Here is a 14,412-nt window from a genome sequence, read left to right on the forward strand (position 1 = left end):
TAAATAAAAATAAACAAGCTATATTTTTTTTCCCTGGTATCTTGGAAATTATCATGAACAGCATTGTAAACCATATCATATTACATTACAGTATTGCTCTGAGCACTGCTTCAACTTTCCTAACTTATTACACCAATGGTTTTATGTCAACAAAATAAAAAGCATTACTTTTTTTTGCCATTTTCTCTGATTCAGTCCTGTTCATGATTATGTGGTTGAAGTTCCTAGAAGACCAAGACTCAAACTGGTACTACCACATTAAAAATTAAAGAAAAAAATTAATTTACCAATTGCATTAACCCTTCTTATACAATATCATCCTGATGCTTCCAAATGTGAATTTTTCAGGTAACTGAAATAAACATTTTCAGTTTGATACAAATCTTTTCAAAAATTTATCCCTTACAGGTCTTGTTTGGCAGATTAGGATAAATTTAACTGTTTCTTGACTCAGTCATTGTTATGAACACATTATTACACAAAGCTGTAACATAACTATGTCTTTGCCTTAGAGCTTTAATACACACGATAATATATCCATACACTACATAGGTTCTGATTACCAGAGATTTAAAAAGAATCTTTGCAGTCTCCCCTCAGTGGACCAGTGTACTTCCCTGCTGCCTAACATTCCCTGTCCCTCACTTGGCTGTATCTAACCTGGCTTGGGTTGGAAATCTGATAACTGAAGTTGTCAGAGTAAGGTATTCGTTAAGACAGTTACGGTTCTTCATGAGATTTGCAGGGCTCTCCCAGGAGGAAAAGACAGCTTTTGCTTATAGACTTTGTGGCATCTACATGGCATACACTGCTTCTTAGTCCTTCTGTGAGTTTAAATAATATTTTAATTATGTTTTCATTTTTGGCTCTTCCTACAATTTCCTAACATTTATTGCTTAAAATATTTAAGTAAAAAAGTCTCTAAATCAAATTTTAATTTCCATAAATGTCTACAGCAACGGCTACAAATTAACATGAAATTTGAATTGGTGTTCTTTGGCAGTATGTTTAGAGAAATGGTGACCAGATCTTAATATCAGGAATTATGAAGAGTTGCCAATACGTTTTCTAGTGAGAAGCATTTACTTTCCAGTGTTCATCGTGATAAGAAGGTTGATAGTTCAAACAATTTATTGCTGCTTTATAGTATACATAATTAAATGAAGAAGCATGTTAAACTCGAGGGAATTTTTAATAGGTTACTTGCAATTGTTATTGCAGGCAACAACTTATACATGATTTTATTTCCAAATCCACAAAAAACAAATTTTATACAAATCAGCACTGTAAAAATGTCAATTACAGCCCCAGAGGCTTTGCTGGCAGAATAATTGTCTAAATTCTAGGATATGGGAAACAGGTTTTTTCTGAATTCATCTTTTTTTTTCCATTTTCTTTTTTTTTTTTACAAAAAAAATTTACAAGTGAAATGTTACTACAAAAGTTTTTATAAGGAATTTTTGCAAAACATTTACATTTTACCATCAACTATTTCTGTTTTAAAATCATTATGTAGATTTAATACCCTATGCTGCACATCAATTTATGTGGGATGACAACTTAGTGACATGCATAAAAAAACACCACAAGGCATTAAAATGAAGACTTAAATACAAATATTGTTGCAATAAAACAGTTATAAAATTGAAAAATAGGACCTAAACATCATGCTTATCTAAGTTTGACAAATTAACTTTTTCTCCTAGATTACACACTTCTATTACTGCTCTCATGAGAGTGTGATAAATAATGACTTAACATCAAGTTCTAATGTAATCAGCAACACATACACAAACCTAACCAAAGAAAGTATACTGTAAGAAAAAACTATTCTAACACTGGAGTTCTACCATGATAAATACATAGCTTTGCACTGATAATTACAATAAAGAAAAGTTTTATAACAGTGGCAAAGGGAATGAACAGTGAAATGCCATTAAACAAGACTCTACTGCACATCTGTGCCCTATTACTTATAACAGCTATATCCCACTGAGTCAAATAAAGGACACTGAAATTTACGATTCTTATAAGACAGAAAAGTGGATTCAGAATGGTATGCAGAACAGACTGTCAAAATATTTCTAATTTCAGTGGTGAAATGTGCACCTGCTAACACAAATTAATATGTTTTATATGCTATAAAGCTATCCAGATTCAGTTTGTTAAATTTATAATAGGCCTCATTGTTGATTCAAAAATAAATTTCATTTCTGATGAGCATACATAGGTATGCATTAGAACTGGTTCATGGAATAATGGTGCAGAGAGCTTATACTTGGTATCAACAACAACAGAAAGTGTCACTCTGAGGAAACATGATTCAAACATTAGGAAAGTTTCTTTGCATAAAAAAATTTATAGCACTGATTGTGTAGCATAATGATAGATAAAATATATATTTGATGTTTCAGCTCCTATATAATAAAATTAAAATTAACACTACCAAATGCTCCTCTGTACCAAACAAAACAACAAACTGATTCTGATGTTTTAAAGCCAGATACATCAGTTGTTAAGAGTACATTAAATAAAATATACAAAACAATTTACAAAATCCAACTAAAATTTAAAGACTTTGTTACAAGTCTACAAAAGCTTTAAGAAACTTGAAATTTATAACCACAGTGTAAAAATTTTTTTTCCTTTAATCTCAAAGCTTTTTTATACAAACTGAAAGCACAAAAGACCTTCAGTTTTATATAACGCTACAAAGGGCTGGCCTAAAGTGTACATAGTGTAAACAGTGATCATTACAGTATTTCTCCTTCATCAAAACTACAAGAAACATCACAAGTTTGGAAGAGAATTTGCATGAGTAGTACTTTTCCTGAAATAACAGAGAATGCACAAGAAAACATAAACCTATACTCAAAACAGGCCCCAAACTAAAGGTGTTAGTAAACCAAGCAGCTAAAAACTTTCATTTTCAAATGGTCAATTCCAATTCCATTATAATCTTTCCTGTGAGACCCTTGCATAAACAATGAAATACATTTTATTCTTTAGTCACTTACTTAACTGAAATTATTCTGATTTTTAAAAAATAGTTTTTGTTTCATAGTATTAGATCTGTTATATATTTGTTAGGCTGTATTCTTAGGGAAAATTCAGTTACATAAAGACATTACTGTGTTATAAATTCTTAATCAGCCTTCTAACACAGTGCTAGAAATAAAATGAGATCGGCTAATTTTTAGTAGAAACGAAAACAAATTGTAATGTAGTTAAAAGATAATCTTCTGCTGGACTTAAAAAAAGTGTGATAATTCTTTCTTTGGCTACAAAGTCAAAGCATAAAGAATTTTGCACATCATCAACATAACTCATATTTACAGAATATGAAACTACAGAACAATTTAAATTCTATGCAAATATTTCCAATATAAACATTTAAAATGAACTTTGTGGTTCAACCTAAGGTTAGGAATATAATCAATCCTAACCTCAAAACCTTACATGTTAAGTTGCCTCATTTTATTTTTCTGAAGCTATTATGAGTTTTGTTTTAACCATTTTCCCCCCAGGATTTTCCTAAGGTTTCAATCTAAAATTTAACCTAAGGTTTAGCTCTAAGTTCCTCTGGTGTCTCCAAATGGAGAAAGTAATTGGACTTCACTGATTGTCTGCATACGCACTACTATAATGTAGTGGTAATAAAGATCTGAGATGCACCTCAGATTACTTTTTTGGAACTTACCTAATTCAACTGTTGAAGAATTTCTATCATTCAGAAAAGATGGCCAAAACGGTTTTCAGTTGATTTTCCAAAAACTAAGCTAAGGAAATGAAGTTTTAACTCTATCATCAGTTAACCATTTGTTTTCTGTGCTATTGGAGAAAAAAAATCCACATAAATTATTACTGACTGAATTTTTAACAAAGTACTTTCAAAAAAAACAAGTCCAATTAAGGTCCAGCCTGCAAACTACTGAGGTCTGTCTTTTTAAACATGTTAACACATGATGTTAAGAGATGGGAAGATTCAATTTAAAGATGATGTGATATATCTGCAAATAACCACAACATATAACATGGAGGAAATACTTTTCTGTTTCCAGTATATCAGTTTGCTTTTTGTATTTCTAAAATTTCAACACTTCATGTGCTGACCCAGAATCTTAGAATACTTAAAGAAGCCAAGAATGAAAACATGATTTCCTACTCTGTAATCCACTTGACCAGCCCATTTCCAGATTTTCAAAGGTGTGTAAACTTAAGTGCAGCACTAGAGGTCTCTGTTATAAATAACTTTTCAGAATTCTTCCATATTGGTTGAAACATTGGGAGTTGCTGGGTTTGAATCTTGAGAAATGGCTGCAACTGTGACAATTCTTGGGGAGCCAAGCACCTCTGTAACAGATGAGTCCAGTTCTCCGGAGGTAACAATGGCAAGAGCTGTCCCACCACCTTTCTTATTCTGGTGCGTTTTGACATGTTTGGAGAGATGATCACTCCGCATAAACCTTTTAGAACATTCCGGACATTCAAATCTCTTTTCTCCTAAACAGAAAAATATTAAATGAGTAGTAATTCACTTTACTTAAATGAAGTTACAATTTAAAATAATTTCTCTTCTGGTCATTGTATACTTTTGTTTAACTTTTGACTAGTTGCAAAACACTTAACGTTTTTATTTTAAAATGCTACCAAACAAGCAGTGCAGTACAGGAGAAAAAGCATGTGACTGGGAATAAAAGATTTGAGTTAAAGTCTTGATTCTGCTAACTACTGAAAATAAAGGCAGGAGTAAGTAAATAAAATAACTGTTCTGGGGCTTAATTTCTCCGTTTATGAAGTAAGAGGGTTTCTAAAAATGATCTAGAAAATCTTTCAGGTATAACAATACATAATGTTAAAAGCTCACGTCCACTCTTCCTTAAAAACTGCTGTCTGGGTTTTGGATAGAATGCCTAGAGAGATGAAATATCTTAGAACTATTTCAAATAAAATCAGTTAATAATTTAATAGTGCATTGAGCTTCTTACAAGGCAAACATGAGAGTTGGGCAAATACTAAACTTCAAATTTAAAAGAGTTTTTAAGACTTAAAGAATAAGACTGTTTGGTTCTGATATACAAAATGATCCTTATATATTCTCTTTCTAATATGTAAGACAATTCTAGGCTCTTGTCCAGATTTGATGGAGAATTCAAAAGCTTCACAAACACAAGCTAAAAGAATTCAGCACCACCAAACCAGCTTTACAACAAATGTTAAAGGAACTTCTGTAGTTATCAAACCACAAGAAAAGAGAAAAAGAAGACCTACAAAAACAAACCCAAAACAATGAACAAAATGGCAATAAAAACACACTATCGATAATTACCTTAAATGTAAATGGATTAAACACTCCAACCAAAAGACATAGACTGGCTAAATGGATACAAAAACAAGACCCATATATACGCTGTCTATAAGAGATCCACTTCATATCTAGAGACACATGCAGGCTGAAAGGGGATGGAAAAAGATATTCCACACAAATGGAAATCAAAAGAAAGCTGGAGTAGTAATATTTATATCAGAAAAAATAGATTTTAAAATATTGTTACAAGAGACAAAGGACACAACATAATGCTCAAGGGATCAATCCAAGAAGATATAACAATTGTAAATATATACCTACCCAACATACAAGCACCTCAATGTATAAGGAACTTGTTAAAAGACATAAAGGGGAAATTGGAAAAAACACTATAATAATGAGGGACTTTAACACCCCACTTACATGAAGGCACATATCAGCCAGAAAGAAAATCAGTAAGGAAATAAAGGCCCTAAATGATACACTAGACCAGATGGACTTAATTCATATCTATAGAGCATTCCATCCAAAAGCAACAGAATACATATTCTCCTCAAGTGTACATGGAACATTCTCCAGAATCGACCACATGTTGGCCCATAAAGCAAGCCTCAATAAATTTAAGAAAACTGGAATTGTACCAAGCATCTTTTCCGACCACAACACTATGATGTTAGGAATCAACTACAAGAAAAAAACTGCAAACATGTGGAGGCTAAACAATATACTACTAAACAACCAGTGGACCACTGAAGAAATCAAAGAGGAAATAAAAAAATACTTTGAGACAAATGAAAATGAAAACATAATGATCCAAAACCTCTGGGATACAGCAAAAGCAGTTCCAAGAGGGAAGTTTATAGCGATACAAGCCTACCTCAGAAAACAAGAAAAACTCAAGTAAACAACCTAACCTTACACTTAAAGCAGCTAGACAAATAAGAATAAACAAAACTCAAAATTAGTAGAAGAAAAGGAATCATAAAGATTAGAGCAGAAATACATGAAATAGATACTAAAAAACAGAAAAGATGAATGAAACTAAAAGCTGGTTCTTTGAAAAGATAAACAAAATTGATAAACTTTTAGACTCATCAAGAAAAAAAGGGAGAGGGCCCAATTAATAAAATCAGAAATGAAAAAGTAGTTACAACTGTCACCACAGAAATACAAGGGATCGTAAGAGGCTACTATGAGCAACTATACACCAACAAAAAGGACAACTTAGAAGAGATGGACAATTTCCTAGAAAGGTACAATTTGCCAAGACTGAACCAAGAAGAAATAGAAAATATAAATAGACCAATTACCAGTACTGAAATTGAACCAACAATTTAAAAACTCCCAACAAACAAAAGTCTGGGGGGAGATGGCTTCACAGGCGAATTCTACCAAACATTTAGGGAAGAGTTAACACCTATCCTTCTGAAACCATTCCAAAAAATTGCAGAGGATGAAACACTTTCAAGGGGACTCATTCTATGAGGCTATCATCAAATCACCCTTATACCAAAGCCAGACAAGGATATCACAAAAAAAGGAAATTATAGGTCAATATCACTTATGACTATAGATATGAAAATCCTCAACAAAATACTAGCAATTCAACTCCAGCAATGCATTAAAGTGATCATACATCATGATCAAGTGGGATTTATCCCAGAGATGCAACGATTTTTCAACATCCACAAATTAATCAATGTGATACACCACATTAACAAATTGAAGAATAAAAACCATATGATCATCTCATTGGATGCAGAGAAAGCTTTTGATAAAATGCAACATCCACTTATGATGAAAATTATCCAGAAAGTGGGAATAGATGGTTCATAACATAATAAAGGCCATATATGACAAACCCACAGCTAACATCATACTTAGCAGGGAAAAGCTGAAAGCATTCCTCTAAGATCAGGAACAAGACAAGGATGCCCACTCTTGCCACTTTTATTCAACATAGTTTTGGAAGTCCTGGCCCTAGCAATCAGAGGAGAGAAAGAAAGAAAAGGAATCCAAACTGGAAACAAAGAAGTAAAACTGTCACTGTTTACAGATGACATGATACTATACATAGAAAACCCTAAACAAGTAACCAGAAAACTACCAGAACTCATCAATGAATTTGGTAAAGTAGCAGGATACAAAATCAATATACAGAAATAAGTTTCATTTCTATACACTAACAACGAAATAGCAGAAAAAAGAAATTAAGGAAACAATGCCATGTATCATCACACCAAAAAGAATAAAATATCTAGGAATAAACCTACCCAAAGAGACAAAAGACCCGTACTCTGAAAACTATAAGACACTGATGAAAGAAACTAAAGACAACGTAAACAAATGGAAAGATATACCATGTTCTTGGATTGGAAGAATCGATATTGTTAAAATGGCCATACTACCCAAAGCAATATACAGATTCAGTGCTATCCCAATGACATTTTTTACAAAGCTGAAACAAAAAAATGTTAAAATTTGCATGGAAACACAAAAGACCCCAATAGCCAAAACAATCTTAAAAAAGAAGAATGGAACTGAGAGAATCACACTCCTTGACTTCAGAATATACTATAAAGCTACAGTAATCAACACAGTATGGTATTGGCACAAAAACAGATACATAGATCAATGAAACACGATAGAAAGTCCAGAAATAAACCCATGCACTTACAGTCCATCAATCTATGACAAAGGAGATAAGACTGTACAATGGAGAAAAGACAGACTCTTCAATAAATGGTGAAGGGAAAACTGGACAACTATATGTAAGAGAACAAAATTAGAACATTCTCTAACACCATACACAGAAATAAACTCAAAATGGATTAAAGACCTAAATGTAAGACCAGATACTATAAAACTCCTAGAGGAAAACACAGGCCAGAATACTTTTGGACACAAATCATGGCAATATATTTTTTAAACCAGCTCCAAGAATAATGGAAATAAAAGCAAAAATAAACAAATGGGATCTAATTAAACTTAAAAGCTTTTGCACAGCTAAGAATACCATCAACAAAATAAAAAGCCTACAGAATGGAAGAAAATATTTGCAAATGATGCAACTGACAAGGGACTGATTTCCAAAATATACAAACAGCTCGTACACCGTAATATCAAAAAACAATCAACCCAATCAAAAAATGGGCCAAAGACCTAAACAGCCATCTCTCCAAAGATGATATACAAATGGCCAACAAGCACATGAAAAGATGCTCAACATCGTTAATTATCAGAGAAATGCAAATCAAAACTATGAGATATCACTTCACATCAGTCAGAATGTCTTAAAAAGTCTACAAACAATAAATGCTGGAGCGGGTGTGGAGAAAAAGGAACCTTCCTACACTTCCGGTAGGAATGTAAGTTGGTGCAGCCACTAAGGAGGACAGCATGGAGGTTACTTAAAAAACTAAACATAGACATATGATCCAGCAATCGCATTTCTGGGCATATATATGGAGAAAAATATAATTCAAAAAGACAGATGCACCCTAGTGTTCACAGCAGCACTATTTACAATAGCCAAGACATGGAAACAACTCAAATGTCCATCGACAGATGACTGGATAAGGAAGATATGTGTGTGTGTGTGTGTGTGTGTGCGCCCATGCATACATACACACACGCACGGGCACACACACAATGGAATACTACTCAGCTATAAAAAGAATGAAATAATGCCATTTGCAGCAACATGGATGGACTTGAAGATAGTCATTCTAAGTGAAGTAAGCCAGAAAGAGAAAGAAAAATGTCATATGATATCACTTATATGTGGAATCTAAAAAAAAGAACACAAGTGAACTTATCTACAAACCGGAAACAGACTCAAAGGCTTAGAGAACAAACTTATAGTTTCCAGAGGGTAAAGGGGGTGGGAAGGGATAAACTGGAAATTCAAAAATTGCACCCTTTGGGAAGTGATGGAAATGTAAGCTATCCTGATTGTGGTGGTCGTTTCATGGGTGTATACATCTATCAAAATTCATCAAATTGTACATCTGAAATCTGTGTAGTTTACTGTACAGGAACCATTATCACAGTAAATGTGTTTTTAAAAAAAGATAAAAGAGTTCTACAGGAACTAACTACTCCCGTATTTTAGAAAAAAGTCATTTCGTTTTACTGTATACTGGATAGTGGACATAAAACTGTGCTAAACTGATATATCATATGTTCACAATGGACCACCTATTAGCTTTAGTCCTTCCCTTTAAAAGTGTTACCTAAGGGAAAGAAGTAATATTTTCCTGTCGGATAGTGGAACTTGGATAGTAAGAAAATTCAGCTTAGCTGACTTCTTTTACTTGGCCCCACTTCTGACTTACCAATAGAAAATCCATAAGTTCAAGTTTGTCATTTCAGATATTAGCCCCTCTTTATGTGTGTGCTTTTATTTTTTTTTAAATTGCACCTGCAATTTCTAATTGAAATTTTGTTTCTTTCAGTGTTGAAAAATGAAACGAAACGATAAATAAATGCTTTAGACAAAATCCTCAAAGAAATTAAATATAAAGGCAGTTAAGTCTTACGGAAAATGACTTGCTTTTTATGAATGCTGACACTGAGACAAGGGCGAAAAACAATTAAGTGACGATTTCTGTTTAAGGACCAATCTTGAACTCCTTTATCTCTCAAATTTCCCATTTTATTTCAAAATAAAAATTGTCAGTTTACGAATTTTAAAACTGGAAGAAATCTTGAAGATCTTATTTTACATTTTCATTTTACAGATGAGTAAGTTGAGGCTCAAAAATTAATTTGCTTGGGAATCATACAACTTACTGATATCAGAGCAGGGGTTCAAGGCACCTGATTTCTAGTTTAGGCTTTCTATAATTTATCACCAGATGCAGTTAGAGACTTCTATTCTTTAATGGCAACAATGGCCAAGAATAATCAAAGAAATCGGGTGGTGACAGCCTGAAGGCAAAGGATCATTCAGTAAGCACACAATCAACTGGGTCATCAGCCTGTACACACTGGCTGTTTAATAAATATTTGTTAGCTGTGATGGTCATAAACTCAGTCATTTTTCAACAAATATTTATGGAACATCTATAATGTGCCAGGCACTAGTGATACAAAAATGAACAAATTAAGAGTCTCTGACTTTAAGTAGCTTCCATTATCTTGAGATAGTCATCTGCAACCACCTTACGAGTTAGAAAGAGTTACTAGCAGCAATTAAGAAAGAAATTTAAGTCCCTAGCTACTCAGTAGCAAACTGTAAGATAAATGAGAAATGGTGGTCACACAGTTTGTGTGTGGACTTTGTCTACTCCTAAGTGGTGTGGGTGTCCAATTAATTTCAAGCAATGAAAACTGACTAGAATCTCAAAATAAGTAAATTATGTTGTACATGGAATATAATACAGAGCCTAGAAATAGACACAAATATAGTCAACTGATATTTGAAAAAAAATTATGTTGTACAATTAAACTATCATTAGGGGAATGACATTTCAGTTTATTAATAACCTTTTCCACAGAGAAGTATGTTTTCTGTGATGTCAATTTTTGCATTTCCTTCTCTTAGCAAATATTATCATTAAAATTTATAATATACAGATACAAGGAGGTAGATTTCTTACACTATGTATATGGCAATTATATTTTTTGTATTTATATTTACAATTATTTTAATTATTTTTACAATTACCCTTAGTAGAGTTAACGTTTTTCATAATTAATGCAACTAATTACCAAAACTTCATTATTAGTCATTTATGGTAGGCAAAATTTCCCCTCCCCTACCAAAGATGTCCAAGCACTAATCCCTGGAACTTGTAAATATGTTTTATTACATGGCAAAAGGGACATAACTAAGGTTATGAAGGTTACCACAGGGGGATTATTCTGGATTATCTAGGTGGCCCAATCTAATCACACGTGTTCTTAAAAGCACAGAGCTTTCTTTCAGCTGAAGTCAGAGAGATGCAACAGGAGAAATCAGAGAAATTAGAAGAGAGACCTGATCTACTGTTGCTGGAGCATGGAAAGTATGAGAAGGAATGTGGGCCTTCTCCAGGAGCAAACACCAGTCCCCTGCTGACAGCCAACAGGAAAACAGGAACCTACATCCTACAACAGGAAACACTGAAATTTGGCTGACAGCGTGAATGAGTTTGGAAGCAGGTTCTTCCCCAGAGCCTTTAGTAAGGAACACTATCCAGCCAACATCTTGTTTTCAACTTTGTGAGATGCTAAGCAGAGGACCCAGGCTGAGCCTACTATGACTTTTAACTTAAAGAAACTGTGTTATTAAGAAAATGTGCGTTGTTTTAAGCTCTTAACTTTGTGGTAGTCTGTTGTGGCAGTAATAGAAAACTAGTTACATAAGATATAATCCTGAAAAAATTAAAGCCTAATAAAAATGAATTATTACTGATTCTATGGTTCAGGATCTATGAAACATCTTCATTACAAGTATCAACAGCATGTCAAGAATAAATTTTATCTAAGAAAATCTCAAGAATGTAACCAAAATGATTTTGGTTTAATAAACTGAGTATAGGGGAAAAAAAGCTTCTTTTACTCAAACTATTAACAAGATTGACATGCTCCATTACATGATTATTAAAATACTGTAGTATTTTAAAGGATTCAAGTAGAATATTCATATTTAGAAACTACAGTAGATTATTTCCTAATATATTAACGGTAATTTCTCTCAGAAAAAAATCTGCTGAGATTTTCAAATGGAATCAGATTTGAAAGGATATATGGAACAAATCAGATCTTTTAAGTTTATCTAGAGTAGTCATCAAGGGCCAATTACCTAGCTGTCATAGTTCTGCCTATAATCTCATTTTCAAACCTAAGCTAAAATAGTGTATAAAGCACACTTTATGAATTATTAATATTATTTCTAATTTTATCATTTGACAACATGGCATACCTCCATATTTATAAACCACATACCTCCATATTTATAAACCAAAATAATTTCAGGAGTGAACTAAGGGACTATATCAGTTTTCTAGGGCTTCTGTTAAAAAAAAAAAAAAACAGAAAAAAACCCACAAAGTGGTTGGCATAAAAACAGCAGGTATTTGTTCTCTCAGTTATGGAGGCTAGATGTCCAAAATCAAGGTGTCAGTACTACAAAACTCCCATCAAAGGCTCTAGAGAAGAGCCTTCCTTGCTTCCTCCTAGCTTCTGGTCACTTCTGATAATCCTGACATTGGCTGGCTTACAGCTGCAGTTCTTCAATCTCTGTCTTCACAAGGCCTTTTCCCCTGTGTCTCTTTGTCTTCTCCCCTTCTTATACGGATGCCAGTCATTGGATTTAGGGTCCAGTAGGTCCTAAATCCTAGGCACTGAGCACACTATGACTTCATCCTAATTCATCTCACATGCAAAGAACCTATTTCCGAATAAGGTCACATTCACAGATAACGGGGATTAGGACTTGAACATATCTTTCTGGGAGACACAATTCAACCCATTATAGGGACATTTAAAAATGCCCAGCATTGTAATCACTAAATAAAAAACACACATTTTGTTCACTGAATAACTTTCACTAAATGTCCATTTGTAGCATATGTTTAATTCCTTACCAGACTTTTATATATAACTCACATTACAGAAACCATATTTTGATTTGTTCTAAGAAATCGAATTATTCAAACTGAGAAATCTGTAGTCCCTGGACCCCTACAATGCCTATCAAGAGGAACCTATCAGAACCTCCTGGACAATGTTTCTTACCTACCCAGCCCGGAATATCTGAACTTTTTATAAGTACACTCAATTCTCCTCTATCATCACCTGTGGATACAAGTAAATTAAAAGGGGGAGGAATGATAATTTGAGAGAACTTGTGTGGCTTAAATTTTCTTATAAGTAGAAGACTGAGAGTAAGGGGAGGTTAAGTGGGAGTGATAAAAGGGAAATAAGACTTAAGAAGGTTTAGAAAATTACTAAGGTAATGAGGAAGTTAAGAAAAAAAAAAAGAGTAAGACTTACAGGATATTCTGAGAGACTGGCTGAGATTTGAGACCCTGAACTTGCAGGAACATAAATTTGCACACTGAGTAATTTTTCACTTCTTCCTTCAGCAATTATCGACTCAAATATAGAAGCCCTTTGGTCATTTTATTATTCTTTTTCAAAAGACAATCTCTTATCTACTGTAATGGTTTTAACTATCATCTACAAATGGATGGTGACATCAAGATCCCAATTTCTAAACCAACTATGAATGTGACTTTTCCTATCATGCCATAGAACACATCATTCAACACGTCACAAACAGAACTCAACAACTCTCTAACCCTTATAATTCTTCAGAAATAAAGGCCGAAAAAACAAAAAAACACAAAAGAGGTAACGTCAGTAAAGATGATGACCAAAAAAAATCACTGCTCTATGAAAGGAATCAGAAAATTGAGAAAAAAACAAGTCAACCCTTTCAAACTCTGGAAATTAATCAAGGCTTGCAGTAACTCAGGGGCTGTTTAATTTTTTTTTAAAAATAGCTCTTTCTTGGTAAGAACAGCAAGTTTTGCGATGCTTTAATTTGCCTGGTTCCACTTTCTACTCTCCAGCAGCCTGGCAGCCACCAGAGGGAGCAGAACAGAGCTGGAGCTTTCAAAACTCCCTTCCCAAAGAATCACCATTGTTTCTTTGGAGGACGCATAAAATACTGTTGTACTTCACTTTCCTTGGAAGTAGCCCAATGCAAAAACCTTCCTCTGGAAGTAGATAATGGCACGTGTTGTCTAAAACAATTATAGCCATGTGTTTAAACTTCATGGATGTCCAGGGCAATGAACAACACTTGAGCCAAACAATAAAAAGGCTAAACAAAAAACTTAAAATAAAAAGCTGGGAGATACAAATATCCATAGGGGCTTTGAAAAGCTCTGACATACTCCTTGTAATGTAGAAGACTATATGGAAGCTTAGGGTTGTGAGCCTACCCAGGAAAGGGTTGAGAAGAACCAAACTCTCATCTATGTACTCTCTTATAAGACAGAATCAGAAGAGCATTAATGTCTGTGATATTCTTCCCAGCAACAATTTGTAACCTCAATCTAATCATGAAAAAAAAGTGACAAACCCAAGTTGAGGGATATTCTATAGGG

At 33.6% G+C, this 14,412-nt stretch overlaps 1 protein-coding gene across 1 annotated transcript in view; it reads right to left on the reverse strand.

Moving 5' to 3' along the window:
- Nucleotides 1–1,173: 1,173 nt before the first annotated feature.
- The window catches only part of SP4 (Sp4 transcription factor), a 60,287-nt gene continuing 47,048 nt past the window's right edge, over nt 1,174–14,412 (reverse strand). Inside the window, exon 6 of the mRNA XM_072964860.1 lies at nt 1,174–4,503. Within this exon, the coding sequence (XP_072820961.1) occupies nt 4,256–4,503 (248 nt within the window). The 3' untranslated portion in view covers nt 1,174–4,255. The remainder of the gene's footprint in view (nt 4,504–14,412) is intronic.

The sequence above is a fragment of the Vicugna pacos genome, chromosome 7 (genome assembly GCF_048564905.1).
Source record: "Vicugna pacos chromosome 7, VicPac4, whole genome shotgun sequence".
Lineage (NCBI taxonomy): Eukaryota > Metazoa > Chordata > Mammalia > Artiodactyla > Camelidae > Vicugna > Vicugna pacos.